Raw genomic sequence first — 17,760 nt, forward strand, 5'->3', positions numbered from 1 at the left:
GTGAAATTATCTGTCTACCAAATCTGACAGAAGACACTTGCCTAAGATACTTTGCAGCGGGACTGAACCCAAGCTCACATGGTCAGGAAGCAACCTTCTCAACCACACAGCCATAGCCACACCAACACACATACATGAAGCGGGATTGCGAGGCTATGTTAATGTAGGAGCTCCCCTTAGGGATCACTTTAACTTTTCTGGCATTTTACCAAGGTCTGGCAATGATCTAATCCAAAGTTGTCAGGTTTAATCCTTTAGTGTTCAGATTACTCTGTCAAGTGTAATGTTTGTTTAGTTAAATTGTTTGAATTAATCAGGCATTATCTTGTAGTTTAGAGATTTTGATGATGTGATTGTTTAGTTTTAGAATGATATTGTAGGGTCGGAGCAAGAGGTCTGATTTGGTCAGTTTCAACATAAAACAGGTTAAGTACTTGGGTCACATATGGCTGGTTTAAAGGCTAATGGGTTAAAGGGATTTAAGAGTGAATCTCTAATCCACATCGTCTATTATCATTACATTTTAAAATTCCATTACTGAGTTCCACAAACAAAGATCTATCACAGACACAGACTTGAAATATCCTTACACTTTTTACTGCAGTTCTGCAAAACATTTGGAACTTTTTGAACAGACTTCATCAAACGACAATATTTCAGGTGAGCCTTTCGAAATGTTTTTGTTTCAACTGGTAACAACTGTTGCACATCATAATTGGAAAATGTCTTAAAAAAATAATAAAAAAACATTTTGTATATTTTCTTTAGTGATTTCTGTCAATAGATTGTGGTCATGCTGGGGTACCATCTGAAAGGATTTAGTCAACCATATCAATCCAAGCATTTATTTTATCAAAAGAAACAACATACACCACGCTGATTTCTTGAGTGGACACAAACCTAGTCACCCTCACATAGATGTGACACATGCACCACACCCATCCACCCCCATGTAACTGTTCTAGAGAGCTGTTGCCATACTTTTCATACTAGCACTTCTAACAAATACTGTTTCAGGTTCTTCCCAAACCAGTGTGTGAAAGCAATTGGTAAAATTAGAGCCACTTTTTAGCCATTATTGTTCTCATTTCTGCTCTGACCTGGAGTACTGGCACCAGTCAGGGTCTCAGTTATGGGTTAACTTGCATGTGATGAGATTCCAACTGAATGCAGTGACACAGAAATACCCTTGATTAGTGCTAGGATATGCAGTAAAACCACTGAGAGTGAGAGACCCCTGAGCTGTTGTCACAGCATCCTTCTAGAAGTGGGATGCTTTGATGAACCCCCAATCACTTGGGGTTTCAAGTGACTGCTGGTCATCTCACTATGGCCTGTCACAGTGACTCAGCGAGTGATACTTGTGTTATACAAATGTTTATCACTGTAATCCAATGACATACATATGGAAACCTCATTTGTCACTCCATCTATTGAAAGTCCTACGGCGATGGTAGTGAGGTGACATGTGCATATGTAACCAGTTGGAGGTGCACAGTAAGTTACCACTTTCATCTGTCACCTACGCTTTAAATCATGCAGTTCCACAATGGGAATGAATAGTTATCAGAGAGGTCATGGATGGAAAGTCAGAAATGCCATTGACAATGATGAAGCACAAGAGACAGTAATAATCTATGAAAATAGAGCAATCACCATCTATGTATGCATGTTTGTAAGTATTTGTAAATGTGCCGTAACACTACACATTCTTGATTCTTTCTTAGTAATCTGGAGTGAAAATTTCAGGTTTTTTTTTTGTATCTCATCAAGCCCTTGTGGCTAATAAAGAAACGATTACCATTACCATTATCATTATTTGCATTTCATCTTTTTGGGGTCGATAAAATAAATCCCAGTGAAACACTGGGTTCGATGTAATCAACTAGATCCCTCCCACACAATTTCAGGCCTTTTGCCTTCAGTAGAAAGGATTATTATTGTTATTACTATTAAGGCAGCAAGCTGGTGGAATCATTCGCACACTGTGCAAAATGCTTAGCAGTATTTCATCTATGTTTATGCACTGAGTTCAAATTCTACCACGGTCAGCTTTGCCTTTTATCCTTTCAGGGTTGATAAATTAAGTACCAGCTAAATACTGAGGTCGATATAATCAACTATCTCCCTCCACCAAAATTGCCAGCCTTGTGCCAAAATTTGAAATCGTTGTTGTTGCTGCTGCTGCTGCTGCTACTGCTGCTATCCTCTTAGAGTACATGTGCTCTACTCTGCAAGAGACTTTCTACAACTCTAATGAAATGTATTTCGTTTTTGGATTTGGTTTGCAAGATTCTTTATGTGAGTTTGTGTGTTGAAGCATATTCTGTTGTGTCTGGGGAGAGTCATTTTCTTTTTGTGCCTTATAATTTAACACACTCATTGGTAAAATTTCCACTTATTTCTTATTTTTATTTTCCTAAAATTTTCGTTGCGTCTTGCAACCTTTTCAAATAAAAATAAGAAATAAGTGGAAATTTTACTGGTGAGTGTGTTAAATCATAAGTCACAAAAAGAAAATGACTCTCCCCAGACACAACAGAATAATGAAATGTAGATTTGGTTATAAGTTGGTCTTTATTACTGTAGATTTTTTTCTTACCAGGAGTTTTAATTTTATTAAATTTTTAATAAGTTTAGAGAACAGTTATCAAGCAATTGTCATGCGTAAACATAGAGAAAAAATACACACAGAATGTGATATCATATAACATCAATATATTAATGGTTAATACTTAAAAATAACATTCAGATATTCCTACCTCAACGAGCTGGTCCATATAATCTTGTACTTTCTGCCATAAAACCAATATAGTTTCCATTCTAAGAAGCTGGCTGTACCATTTATTTATTTCATCATGTAATGAGGAAATATTCTCATTCTGCATGACCATATACAAGATTTGTTGGTGATCTGTTAAATCCTTGAGTAATGTGTCTATGTTGGCCAACATCAGAACAGTATTTGCTGTCTAAATAAAAGAAATATGCTTCAGAATTATATTACATCAATACTGAAAAGTAATATTTATCCCCACTTAAACGTGGATGCATTGTTAGGACAAATTTTACTGCAGTAGAATCCATGAGAGAAACTCCCATACTGGCTTTTTGGTCAAAATGCATATTTGTTTATATCGCTAGTGGAGAGACAAATCCCTGCTATCTCCTGTGTCAAGACCACCAGATCATGTGACAGAAACATTAGCACACCGGACGAAATGCTTAGCAGTATTTCATCTGCTGTTATGTTCTGAGTTCAAATTCCGCCAAGGTCGACTTTGCCTTTCATCCTTTCGGGGTCGATTAAATAAGTACCAGTTACACACTGGGGTCGATGTAATCGACTTAATCCCTTCGTTTGTCCTTGTTCGTCCCCTCTGTGTTTAGCCCCTTGTGGGTAATAAAGAAATAGATCATGTGATTTTGACTTTGTTTGGTCTTGTCAATGATGGACACTTGACCACTAGAGGCAGTAACGATTCATCTCCTCACCAGCGATATACAGATTGTCATAATTAGCCAGTGAACTTGCTAAAAAACATATATTAGCAACAGAGGTAGAGTTGATATCAAGTGTCTATTGATATGACCAAACAAGGTCAAAATCACATGATTTGGCAGTGGCAGAGTCATCTTCCTGCTAGCAATATCAACAAGAGTGCATTTTGCACCAAAAGCCAGTATGAAAGTTTCTCTCATGGTATCTACCACAGTATAGTTTGTTCTAATAGAACATCCATGTTTAAGTGGGGATAAATATCGCCTCATGGCATTAATACTGTCTCTATTGCTAATATATATTTCTATAAATACAGTACCATGATTTTGTATGAGAGCAGAACACCATGTCCCAGAATATAACCAAAATACTTACATCATACGTAAAACCTCTTAGACTAGTAATTATCTGGTCTTTGTTTACTGACAACAATACTTTATATTATTTGGAATCAGCATTTAGTGAGGAAAGGTGAGGTTTTGTGTCTTTTTTATTCAATCGGGTTTTCAGTAAATTTCCATTTTCATGACCATACAAACACAAACGTCTCTCTTACATGCCACATCCGATGCTTCTCATGTCCAACATTTCTCTCATGGTGCTTACACTCTGTCGTGTGTGCACATTGACATTACACATCCAGCAGGTCATGCTAGCTTCATTTCTTTCAAGCCTACGCATGTCCTCTGCAGTCATGGTCCATGTTTCACTGCCATGAAGCATGGCAGTTCACACACATGCATCATACAATCTACCTTTAACTCTGAGCGAGAGGCCCTTTCTCACCAGTAGGGGTAGAAGCTTTCTAAAGTTTGCCCAGGCATTGCTTATTCTAGTGGTAACACTCTCTGAGCATCCACCCCTACTACTAACTTGTTCCCCTAGGTAGTGGAAGCTATCAACTACTTCTAGTTTCTTCCCCAGGAGTGTGATGGAATCTGTTTTCTGAGTGTTTATTGCCCCTGTGCATCTGCCACACACAAAAGCTATCTTCCTGGTTAATCTTCCTTTGATGTTGCTGCACCTCTTATGTGTCCATAACTTTCACTGGGTACATCTTATGGAGTTTCTACCTACACCTTTTCTATAGATTGAGCAGGGCCACCTACCTGGGGGGTTGTGTGATGAGTTCGCCTTCCTACTTACTAGAACTTTGGTCTTTGCTACATTGACTCTAATGCCTTTTGATTCTGAACCTTGCTTCCACACCCAAAATTTCTTCTCTAGTTCTGGTAGTGATTCTGCTATGAGGGCCAGGTCATCAGTATAGAGGAGCTCCCAGGGGAAACCCGTCTTGAATTCCTCTTTTATTGTTTGGAGGACTATGATGAATAAAAGGGGAGTGAGGGCTTATCCTTGGTGGACCCCTACTTCTACCTGGAATTCTTCACTATACTCATTGCCAATCCTAACCTTACTAACGGCTTCTCTGTATAGGGCCTGTACAGCCCTTATTAACCATTCATCAATCCCCAGTTTCCTCATCGCCCACCAGATAAGGGATCGGGGGCCCCTGTCAAAGGTTTTCTCGAAGTTCACAAAAGCTAAGTATAGGGGTTTATCTTTAGCTAGGTAATTCTCCTGCAGTTGTCGAACCAGGAAGATGCACCACCGATGCTACATCAGTGGTGCTTCCACCTGGCACAAAACTGAACTGCATCTCATCTAAGCAGATTCTCTCCCTAATGAGATGAACTATGACCATCTCCATGACCTTCATCCCCTGATCCAGTAGTTTGATACCCCAGTAGTTATTTCTATCTAGTGCATCACCTTTACCCTTGTAGCAGTTGACTATGGTGCTGCTACACCAACGAGTGTATATATATGTGTATATATATATATATATTAAAACAGTAAAGGGTTGTGGGAAAGAAACAAAAATGAACCACACCAAGGTCGTGGGCTGAAACCCTGTGAGTCATTAGGCACCATATGTGACTCAAGTCATCTCCTCATAAGTGCCTTTAATACATTTTAAATAATACTATTAACCCACCTGTTATTCTCTCCTCAAATACTCTTTACTCTTTACTCTTTTACTTGTTTCAGTCATTTGACTGCGGCCATGCTGGAGCACCGCCTTTTAGTCGAGCAAATCGACCCCGGGACTTATTCTTTGTAAGCCCAGTACTTATTCTATCGGTCTCTTTTGCTGAACCGCTAAGTTACGGGGACGTAAACACACCAGCATCGGTTGTCAAGCAATGCTAGTGGGACAAACATACACACACACACACACATATATATATACATACATATATACGACAGGCTTCTTTCAGTTTCCATCTACCAAATCCACTCACAAGGCATTGGTCGGCCCGGGGCCATAGCAGAAGACACTTGCCCAAGATGCCACGCAGTGGGACTGAATCCGCAACCATGAATATCATCCTATATTACGTCTCTCTCAGTCCAAGAGGATTTTACCACAAACTTTGTTCATGATATAAAACATTATCATAGAACATTCCATTACACAAGCAGCAACTGTGTTTGAATATCATTTTCAGCACACCTTTGTTTAGACTAGAAATAAGTGTTGTTGTTTTACAGAAAGTTGATTTGGTGATAAACCTCACCTTTTAAACTTATTTATCTTCTGACTTTACATAGGGAGGACACGGAAACTAGTTTATATTTTTGACTATATTCTGCTTGTCTGCAAATATCAATTTTCACTTGTATCTTACCATTGACTTGAAGGCTTAATACGTTTGGACTGTATTCTTTGTTTATCAGGAATTTCAGACTTGATGCTTGGTTGCATTTTCAGTATAGAGGGCTTAAACAAACCCTAAGTTTAAATATTTGATCAAGCTAAAAGTTAATCAGCCATTCAGAATAAAGATCAGTCATTAGTGTGTAATTAGACTGTTTACAAATGTCAGCTTGTAAATAATACTGTTTCAGGTAGTTTTATATATTTTTTTCCAATTTTGAAAGCATGAAGTCCAGTACATATAAATACATTCGGGGAATAAACACAAAGGTGTAGATTGTTTACAGGTGATGACTGTATTGCAAAGTTTAGAAGGTTCTGGTGAAGATCAAAGGGAATGCAATTAAACATGTTCAAACATTGACTTAAAGTCAGTTGAAAGAGAAAATAACGATAGATATGTGGAAAATGGCTCTCAATCAGCTGACAGTTGTCATTGCCATCATTAGCAGCAGCATCAGTATCATTAGTATCATCATCATTGTTTTAACATCTACTTTTCCTTGCTCACAGGGTCAGACAGAATTTTCTGAGGTGCATGTTCTATGGCCAGATACTCTTCCTGTTGCCAACCTTCACCTGTTTCCAATCAAGATAATATTTCTCTATGACCAGACAAGCTTTCTTAGAATATTGGAAATAAAGGACACTATTTGCATGATGGGGACACTTGTTTATGACTATCACATGATGTCAAGACAAGGGGACAGTAATACAAACACATAAATATTTATCCAATAGGGCTTCTTTCTGTTTCCATCTACCAAATCCACTCACAAGGTTTGGGTATAACCCAGGGCTATAGTAGATGACACTTGCCCAAGGTACCACTCAGTGGAACTGAACCCAGAACCATATGGTTGGGAAGCAAACTTCTTACCACACAGCCATTGGTGATTCTGTGTAGTAGTTTCCAGTAAATCTCTTTTAACTGCCCCTTGACTGGCTCCCGTTCTGGTGACATGTAAAATGCATCATCCAAATGTGGTCGATGCCAAGTCCACCTGACTGGCTCCCATGCTGGTGGCATGTAAAAAGCACTATCCGAACATGATCAATGCCAGGACAGCCTGACTGGCCCTGTGTTGGTGGCACGTAAAAAGCACCATCCGAATGTGGCTGATGCCAGTAACCCCTGACTGGCTCCCGTGCTGGTGGCACGTAAAAAGCACCATCCGAATGTGGCTGATGCCAGTAACCCCTGACTGGCTCCCGCGCTGGTGGCACATAAAAAGCACCATCCAAACATGGCCAAAGCCAGTACCCTATGACTGGCTCCTGTGCCAGTAGCATGTAAAAAGCACTATCCGAATGTGATCAATGTCAGGACCACCTGACTGGCTCCCGTGCCAGTGGCACATGAAAAGCACCCACTACACTCTTGGAGTGGTTAGTGTTAGGAAGGGCATCTAGCAGTAGAAACATTACCAGATCAGATTGGAGCCTGGTGCAGCCACTGGCTCTCCAGACCTCAGTCAAACCGTCAAACCCATGCCAGCATGGAAATGGACGTTTAAACGATGATGATGATGATGATGATGATGAAGATGCATATTTTCATGTGTTTCAGTTGTGAAGCAGTTTTTAATTATCTCCCTCTGTTGAAAACTGTTAGGGCTAAAGCAATTGCTAAAATACCTAATCTATGAAAATATCAAATTATCTACATTCATCAAGATAGGATATTGCAGAAATTGGTATTATTGTCAATAAAGCTTTCGGGCATTCTTTTAATCAGATCATAGAAACTTACCTCAGCATCTTGAAAATTCATTCTTGAAACTGATAAAGAAGACATACTATGGCAAGAATCAGCTCTGCTGGTAAAAGGAGTGGCTGTGTAATCAGGAGTAGCTGTGTTCTCTGCAACTGCCATAGCACTATCGCTTGACAAATCTAACTAATAATAATAATAATAATAATAATAATAATAATAATAATAATAATAATAATGATAATAATAATAATAATAATAATAATAATGATGATGATGATGATGATAATAATAATAATAATAATAATAATAATAATAATAAATAATAATAATATTAATAATGATAATGATAATGACAATGATAATAATAATAATAATGATAATAATAATAATAATAATAATAATAATAATAATAATAATAATAATAATAATAATAATAATGATGATGATGATGATGACGATGATGGTGATGATGATGATGATGATAATAATATAGAAACATGATAGGGAATTAGTGTAGTGTTTGTAGATAAATGGTCTGGGAGATAGGAGTTGTTATGTCCAGGATTGAACCTGGTATTTTTAAGTCTGTATGACATGTAGGTTTAGGTTTGGAAAGAAAATAAATATCGTTTATTTATTATTTTTTTTTACTTGTTTCAGTCATTCAACTGTGGCCATTCTGGGGCATTATATTGAAGTGTTTTAGTTGATCAAATCAACCCAAGTACTTATGCTCGTTTTTTTTTAAAATTAGGTACTCATTCTATCATTTGTTTTGCTGAACTGCTAAGTTACAAAGATGTAAGCAAACTAATGATGGATGTCATATGGTGGTGGAGGGTGACAAACACAGACACACATAGACATGAGTGCGTGTTTGTGTGTGTGTGTGTGTGTGTGTGTGTGTGTGTGTGTGATAGGCTTCCACACAGCTTCTGTACACCAAATTCATTCACAAGGCATTGGTCAGCTCAGGGTCATAACAGAAGACACACTTGCCTAAGGTCCTGCACTGTGGGACTGACCCCATAAACCTCAAACCACATAGCTGCAAGGTGAGTTCCTTAGCCAATAAATCTATTATTATGATGAGTGGTGGTGGGGTGACTATAGAATGGAGATAGAAGTATAGAGTGGTGATAGTAGTTACAGAACGGTCAGAGGGTTAATATAGTATGGAGGTGTAGGCAGTATAAGAGTTGTAGCAGCAGAGAGTCATGTCTGGTAAGTTCTCTGTCATCAAATCACTGCAGGGCAAGGTCACCGTCATCAATTCACCATTTGTTGTTTTTTTTTGATAAAATAGTTTTTGACTATTAATGGTGTGATTCTATGGACATATTTTCTCGGTAAACTTTCCTCATGGCAAACTTCCTTCATGATAAATTGATGGTGGTGAACTCTCCTGCAATGAAGTGATTGCAGTGAATTTATCTGTAACTGTAGTTAGTATCTATGGCAGTTTTAGATTTGTTACAGAATGGTCATAAAAGTATCAAGTCTGTGCAGAGGGAATAGAGTTGTAGTATGAGGAATACACAAAGAGTAATGGTGGAGGTGTATATTGCTGTTAAACCTCATAATCTAAGACAGGCATGACAACCTTTTTTGAGAAACAGTCTACATAAGCGGTGGTGCCCCAGCATGGCCGCAGCCTTCGGGCTAAAACATTTTAAAGGATTTTAAGGATTTATAAGACATGTCATCAGACAGACTGCATTAGTGGAAAAATCAAAAATTGTCCGCATCAATAAAATGAATACCAGTTGGGTATTGGTCTTGTGTTAAAATACATTTTATGTATTTGTTTGCAAGATTCTTGATGTAAAATCATGTTTGGAAACAGATATTGTTATACAGGGGGGGGGGTTATATTTTGCCAATTAAAATAATAATAATAAAGCTGTGAAGTTTAATTGGCAAAATATAACCATCCCCAAATGTAACAATTAAGGTAATTTAATTTTTCTTTAAGTGTGCCATTTAGATAGGCAGCATAGGCCACAGGTTAACTTTGATTGATGCAAGACATCATGCAAATGACCAAATTTCTAGACTATTTCTCAGTGTATGGAACTATAAGGAAACATGGGAATAAAGGAGCAAAAGATCCCATTCTGGAGATTTACTTGTTCTTTGGAATGCTCTGTTTTTGGTAAATGATGTAACTTCAAGATGAAGATCTGGTTAATCCACATTTCTTCACACTTCTGTAAGGACTTTTCTACAGAAACTTCTTTCTCTGCACATTTCACAACTTGCTGTACCTCATCGATGTGCTCTGTTGGGAAATATAAAAACATTTTATTTAGGCAATAGTCTGATGATATCAACCTTGAAAAAAGAATTAATGTAGATATGGGTATTTTTTTTCATTTCATCTAGTTTCAGCTCACGAGCTGTGGCCATGCTGGGGCACCGCCATTAGGTATGTAGAAAATACAGTTGTAAATATCAGTCTATGCACACACACACGTAAGTTTGCGAGCATATGTGTGTGTGTGTGTGTGTGTGTGTGTGTATATATATATATATATATATATATATATAGTAAATCCCAAAAAAGAACAACAACAAACCCAAAAAGCACAACAACGTGAGGACGTGGTAGATGTAAAGTATTAGCAGACGCTCAGAGAAGGAAAGAAAGATGGTTTAACCCTTTCAATACTAACCCGGCTGAAACCGGCTCTGGTTCTGTAGTACAAGTGTCTTGTTTCCATAAGTTTTGAATTAAGATCTTCCACCAAACGTTAGTCACAATTTATGTTCCTAACACTAGCTTAATGATAACTAAGTTATTTTACTAAATTCTTTGTTATATTTAGAATTAATTGAAAGAAACACAGAGCATCTCAAAATAAATACAGTAATGAAAGGGTTAACATTTTGAGCAATGCTCTTCTTCATAAACAGAGGAAAGTCCAATAGAAGGGAAGACAGTGGAAGAAAATCACCAATGATTCACACATGGTTACATTTTGAAAAACAAAATATATATATATATATATATATATATAATATATATATATATATGTATATAACAATGGAAAACAGGAAAAACACACAAAAGACATGGACACACTTATCTCTCATCAGATATCAACCAAAGATCCTCACAACACACACACACAAGTGGATGGATGGATGTTTATTCCAAGTTGTTGCCCACAGTTTATATTTCGGCATCTAAAATTTTGCATTAAAACAGATATTCCCAAAGAGACAGTTATAAAGTACATGACCTTTTCTGAAATGTTCTTTACAGATCCTGACTGCAAAACTAAGAATACTCTATATCCACGAGCATGATAGACAGAAAATTTTATTGATTAGAAAATTAATTCAATTAGATTAATCAAGAAAATTAGTACAGTATTATAAAAAAAAAAAAAGCACGTTTGCAATGGGATTAAAAAATGTTAAAGCAATTTATCTAAAATAGAGTGAATTTGTTATATAGGTGCAGGCATGGCTGTGTGGTAAGAAGCTTGCTTCCTAACCATTAGTTCTAGGTTCAGTCCCACTGCATGGCACCTTGGACAAGTGTCTTCTTCTATAGCCCCAGGCTAACCATAGCCTGATGAGTGGATTTGGTAAACGGAAACTGTAAGAAACCCATTGTATGTATATATGAGTGTGTTGTGTGCGTGCATCTCCTACCACTGCTTGACAACTGGTGTTTACAGCCATGTAACTTAGCAGTTTGGCAAAATAGTCTGATAGAATAAGTACCAGGCCTTTAAAGTACTGGGTTGATTTAATTGACTAAAAACTCTCCAAGGCAGTACTCCAGCATAGCCACTCTCTAATGACCGAAACAAGTAAAAGACAGTGAATATCGTTAATATATACGACACAGATGGATATACAAGTGCTTTAAAAAGCAATCATTTCCTTTCTTATTTCTTTTATCTTGCTTCTTACTCTATTTTGATATCGAGTTCACCTGAAACATGCGTCTACTTTTTTGCAGTCTTCTAATCATTATGCACATCTTTGATTGCCATTATTTTCTGTATTTATACTTTGTTCATCACTTTTTAAACTTTTGTCCACCTGTTTTAGCCTCTCTCATCGTCCATCTGTCCACCTCTTATTCCTCTTGTTCAATTTGTGCTTGACTGTGTGGTAAGAAGCTTGCTTCTCAACCATATGGCTCTGGGTTCAGTCCCACTGCATGAAACCTTCTACTATAGCTTCAGGCCTACCAAAGCCTTGTGAGTGGATTTGGTAGACGGAAATTGAAAGAATCCCCATGTATATGTATGTGTGTGTGTGTGTGTGTGTGTGCCTTTGAGTCTGTGTTTGTCCCACACCACTGGTTGACAACCAGTGAGTTTACATCCCCATGACTTAGCAGTTTGGCATTAAGAAGCTGATAGAATAAGTACTGAAATTCTTCACAACATTGCTCCAGCAAGTTAGTCTTACTATGTTGAAAATAATTATTCTTTGAATTGCTGCTATAATGTCGAAGTGAAAGTCCCAAACAGTTTCTGAAGCATTATCTTGGTAACAAAAATTACCCTTAATAACAATCACATTATATCAAATACATGACTATTTACCTGGAACTTAAGGCTGAAGAACTGGTTGAGTGTAATCTTATTGAATGAATCCAAGTCTATATCTGTATTGACAATCCTTAGCAGCTGTCTCCAATGGCGAGGGCGCAAACTAGGATTGAGCAGGCTTCTCACTAACCCCAAACAAACCTGAAATAAGGAGATAAAGATTATTTTACAGTATTTTAATTATATCATTACAATATCTAATCAATGCTTATTATCTTCACCTAAAAAACTGTTGTCTCTCAAAATATACCTAACTAATTATCAATATTTTTACCTTACCTTAAGGTGGCCAGCTGGCAGGATCGTTAGCATGCCAGGTAAAATACTTCGCAGCATTTTGTTGGTCTTTATGTTCTGAGTTCAAATTCTGCTGGGATTGACTTTGCCTTTCATCCTTTCAGGGTCAATGAAATAAGTACCAGTTGAGCACTGGGATCAATATTATCAGTGGGCCTGCACTTGAAATTTCAAGTGCTGGGTTTGTTGCCAAAATTGGAAATAATTATTTCTATCTTACTAAAGAATGGTGAGCTTGCAGTATTGTTAGCACACCAGACAAAATGCTTAGCAGCATTCCATATGTCTTTATGCTCTGAGTTCAAAGTCATTTCATTAATATAATTTCTCTTAACCCTTTAGCATTTAAACTGGCCATATTTGGCCCAAATATTCTGCCTGTTTTATGTTCAGGTCAGCCAGATTCAACCTCTCACACTTACCCCACAATGTCATTCTAAAATTACACAATCACACCAACATCCTGAAGCTACATAACACACACACACAAATATACATATACATATAATTTAAAGTTTGGAATCATCTGCAAAAAATGTTAGTTTTATTACGTTGGATATTATCATTCTTTGAATCACTGCTATAATATTGAAGTGAAAGTCCCAAACAGTTTCTGATGAATCACCTTAGTAACAAAAGGTAACCTTAATAACAACCACATTGTATCAAATATCATTGTTGTCAAAATGGAAATATAATTTACAGACCTGAAATAATTCAACTTCTTCAAGTATTTCTCTGTAGATATCAAAAGATTTCATGTCATCAGGTAAAGAGTTTAAAGATTCCATTTCTTTACCAATCTCTTCGGCAATCTGCTGAACATCAACTTTATTCCACTGGACTGTTTGCCACTGTTCATGGTTACTTCCAATGTATCTGTAAATTTAAAATATTTAAGAAAACTCATTGAAAAATAAGACAGTGTGAGAGAAAAATTGGGCATAAGAGGCATCAGATGTTTTGTGCAGGAGAGATGATTGCACTGTCATGTGATGTGGATGGTCATGTGATGTGGATGGATAAGGACAGCTGTATAATGTGTCAATTGCTAAACATGGAAGGAACATGTGGAATAGGAAGACACAGGAAGACATGGGATGAAATGGTGAAGACTAGCCTCAAGATGTTGAGCCACTCAGAAGAGATGATGAGGGTCTGAGATGAATGGTATTATGCTGTGCTTGAGAAGATCCATCCATCTCATCAGAATTGAGACTCTGTCAAGCCTTCTCCACAACTCATCTATTTTCTTTACATCCTTCTACACTGAATTGATATCCTCTCAATCCAACTCATTCCCTCTCTCTAATCATTTCTCACACTATTTCCACTCAGTGAACTCCCGATTTTGGTTCATATTCTTGTTGTACTTGAACCTGAGATCTCTTTCTTCTCCCCCCTCTCTCTTTCTCTCTCACCTTCCAGGCAAGTAAGGCAACGCTGGTAACGATCACGCTCGAATGGTGCCTTTTACGTGCAACCAGCACGGAAGCCAGTTAGCCACTCTGGCAACGATCACATTTGGATGGTGCTCTTAGTACCCTACTAGCACGAGGAACAAGTGCCAGTAAGGCAACACTGGTAACGATCACATTAGAATGGTGCCTTTTATGTGCCACAGGCACGGAAGCCGGTTAGCTGCTCTGTCAGCGATCACACTCGTATGATGCTCTTTGCACCCCGCTAGCACGGATGCCAGTCATTGAATTTGATGATGATGGTAAATTGTTTAAAGCAGGAGAAAATTAATGCAATAATTGTGTCTCTGATAGTGATTATTTAACCATAATTTTCCCACTTTTAAATAGGGACTGAATCTTTTAACTGAAGTAACATGTATTTGATTAAGAATTTAAAGCCATGATATTGCATAAGGGAACTTTATGAGTTCAGCTTTTTTGCTTTCTTAGCTATATGAATGGTTTCAATGATTTAATTAAATAACAGATTTTTGGACGATTTTATAGTTCCAGTAAATAATTTATGTTGAATCTAGAAATAAATAAGTCCAAAAAACAATAACAAAGAAAAAGAATTTATTTCATTTAGACTTCATAGATATAAGAAATACAGGAAGAATTGCTCAGAGCAGCCCAACCTAAAGAATGATGATCATAATGATTCTTGATCATAATAATCTCCAATTGCAATGATCTTAAATCACAGTAATCTTGGATCTTCATAGTCATCATCAATCATCATCAATCATCATCAGTCATTGTGATCATCAACACCATTATTATAATTCTTATCATCATCATCTTCATCCCTACTGTCATCATTGTCATCACCACCATCTTTATTGTAACCATAATGTCCATGATTCTAGGTCATCATTATCGTCTTGAGTCATAATGTGATGAGTATTATTACTCTCATCATGAAATTCAGTAGATTTTTGGATCGTCTATTTCTATAATTTCAATCACATCTAAGATGCTTTTTAAGAATATTAAGCTGATTCCAGTACTTGTAGATCAGAACTTTATTTTTATGAACCCTAGATGATGGAAGGGTAAACAGGTCTCAGCAAGATTTGAACTCAGAGTATAAAGAACCTTGACTAAATTCTACAGGTGGGGTGTTCGAACAGCTTCTTTCTTTGCCAGGGTGTTGAGCATGACAGATGCATTGAAGGGATTATTCTAGGAGAATAGTTTTTCTGGCCACATGTGGGTATGACTACTGAGTTCTACAGGTTCCTGTAACCTAAATGATATTACCAATTCACTACTTCTAATAAAATCTCTTTTTTTTTTTTTTTTTGGTGGCTGGAGAAGACTTTTGCAGATTCCATGGACAGCAAGGCTCACCAATGGAGAAGTTCTTAAGCAGATAAGGCCGAAAATGTCGCTAGAAGCTGGGATCACCAAGCGTAGATTGGCATATTTCAGTCATATTATGTGGAGAGAATCCCTGGAGAAGGACATCATGCTCGGAATGGTCAGTGGCAAGAGAGGAAGAGGCCGACCAAGAATCCGCTGGCTTGACACCATCAGGAGTGATACCAGAATGGACATGGCCAATCTGAAGGAAGTGGCCCAGGATAGAACTGACTGGAGGACACTGATCCAACGAGTGACCGAGAGTCGACTTCGACTGAGCGGTTAGAGAGAGAGAGAATGAAATACTATTTGTGTTACCATATTTATTATTGCTTGTCTATGATCATTAAAAATTATTTATTCAAAAACAAAAATGTTTCCACAATGATAAAAATTTGATTACCTGAAAACTGTCCATGTGGTTTTCATATCAGTTAAAGCCTTTTTACAACTGAAAAATATTAAATTGTCCGATTATTATTTACTTAAAAAGTCAAGTCTAATCTAATTCATAAAAATGTAACTGATATTTTGTAGTACTATTCATTGTCAATTATCAACATTTAATGTTTATTTTCCATGCTGGCATGGGTTGAACAGCTTGACAGGAACTGGCAAGACCAGGGCCCACACCAGATTCTATTTTGGTTTGGTTTCTACAACTGGATGCCCTTCCTAAGGCCAGTCACTTTATAGAGTGTACTGGGTGCTTTTTATATGGCACCAGCACCCATACCAATGCTTTTTACAAGGCACCTTAATTTAAGATATCAATTCTGTTATGATAAGGGATCTTCTTCAGTAATATAATTCTTAGAACTGCTTTGTATCAAATTTTATGTGTCAGTGAAGGTAAAATGGAGGGGGGAAGGGGGGAAATTATGGTATTTGCATGTTGTGGTAGTAATTGTATTTATAGCTGAATAGTACTCTTACTATTAACAATTATGGCTATGGAACTTATAGTTGTTTTATTGTTTGGCCAGCTCAAGGTTAGGCCTGATCAGACAGCAACATGATCAAATGGGTTCCTACAATGACCAGCAACCACATTTTATTTCTCCAGCAGAGTTGTATCTAGAACTACATTAACCAACGTGTCATTCCTTTTTTAAGACAGTAAGTTATAATTTTGAAGAAAATATGGTTACTATTTCAAGCAAATTGAATGTCCATATAGAAGCCACCTTGTTGAACCTATTTCCTAGCTGGAGCAGACAAAAAGTAGACAGTATTGTTTGAATTCAGAAGCTTCATTTAAAAATGGCCTGTAGCTTCTAAAACCAAAAGTTTCACTAAATTTAGTTCATTCTATGCATTGTGGTTAAAAAGTTCACTTTCGAACCACATAGATTCAGTTTCAGTCCTGTTGCATGACACCCTGGACAAGTGTCTTCTACCATAGACCTGGGTCAATCAATGCCTTGTGAGTGAATTTCATGAACCGAAACTGTGGAAACCCATCGTGTGTGTGTGTTTGTGTGTGTGTGTGTATTTCAGTCTGCTATAATGAATCCATAAACACATATAAAACATCCAAGGGTATATTTTTTTCCCCTCTGAAGATATTGTGTTCAGGTCATATAAATATAAATTTAATATTTACTGAGTATTAATTGAAACAGCTGTAAGGGAAGATGATTAATTTGCTGTTAATAATACATAATTAGTAACTTCCAAATCGCCATTTGTTTTCTTCTTTTATATATATATACTTTCCCCTTTCACCTTCCCAACCTCTCCTACTAACAGCATTGCTATGTTGTCTCTCTGTACTAGATATGTGTGTGTGTACCTTTTACTTGTTTCAGTCTTAGACTACAGCCATGCTCGGGCACTGCCTTGGAGAACAATTTAGTTGAATGAATTGACACCATTACTTTTTTAAGCCTGGTACTTATTCTATTGGTATCTTTTGGTAAACCACTAAGTTATGGGGGATGTAAACACACTAACACCGGTTGTCAGTTGGTGGTGTGGGACAAAGACACACACACACACAGAGGCTTCTTTCAGTTTCCGTCTACCAAACCCACTCACAAGGCTTTGGTCGAGCCGAGGCTATAGTAGAAGACATTTGCCCAAGGTGCCACACAGTGGGACTGAACCCTGAACAA

At 37.3% G+C, this 17,760-nt stretch overlaps 1 protein-coding gene across 1 annotated transcript in view; it reads right to left on the reverse strand.

Moving 5' to 3' along the window:
• LOC115221005 (dynein beta chain, ciliary-like) overlaps positions 1–17,760 on the reverse strand; it is a 198,543-nt gene that overhangs the window by 164,600 nt on the left and 16,183 nt on the right. Inside the window, exons 6-12 of the mRNA XM_036510277.1 lie at positions 16,047–16,094; positions 13,523–13,694; positions 12,513–12,659; positions 10,071–10,220; positions 7,978–8,124; positions 2,763–2,972; positions 591–726 (exon numbers count right to left, since the gene is read on the reverse strand). Of these exons, the coding sequence (XP_036366170.1) occupies positions 591–726; positions 2,763–2,972; positions 7,978–8,124; positions 10,071–10,220; positions 12,513–12,659; positions 13,523–13,694; positions 16,047–16,094 (1,010 nt within the window). The remainder of the gene's footprint in view (positions 1–590; positions 727–2,762; positions 2,973–7,977; positions 8,125–10,070; positions 10,221–12,512; positions 12,660–13,522; positions 13,695–16,046; positions 16,095–17,760) is intronic.

Source organism: Octopus sinensis, linkage group LG17, assembly GCF_006345805.1.
Source record: "Octopus sinensis linkage group LG17, ASM634580v1, whole genome shotgun sequence".
Lineage (NCBI taxonomy): Eukaryota > Metazoa > Mollusca > Cephalopoda > Octopoda > Octopodidae > Octopus > Octopus sinensis.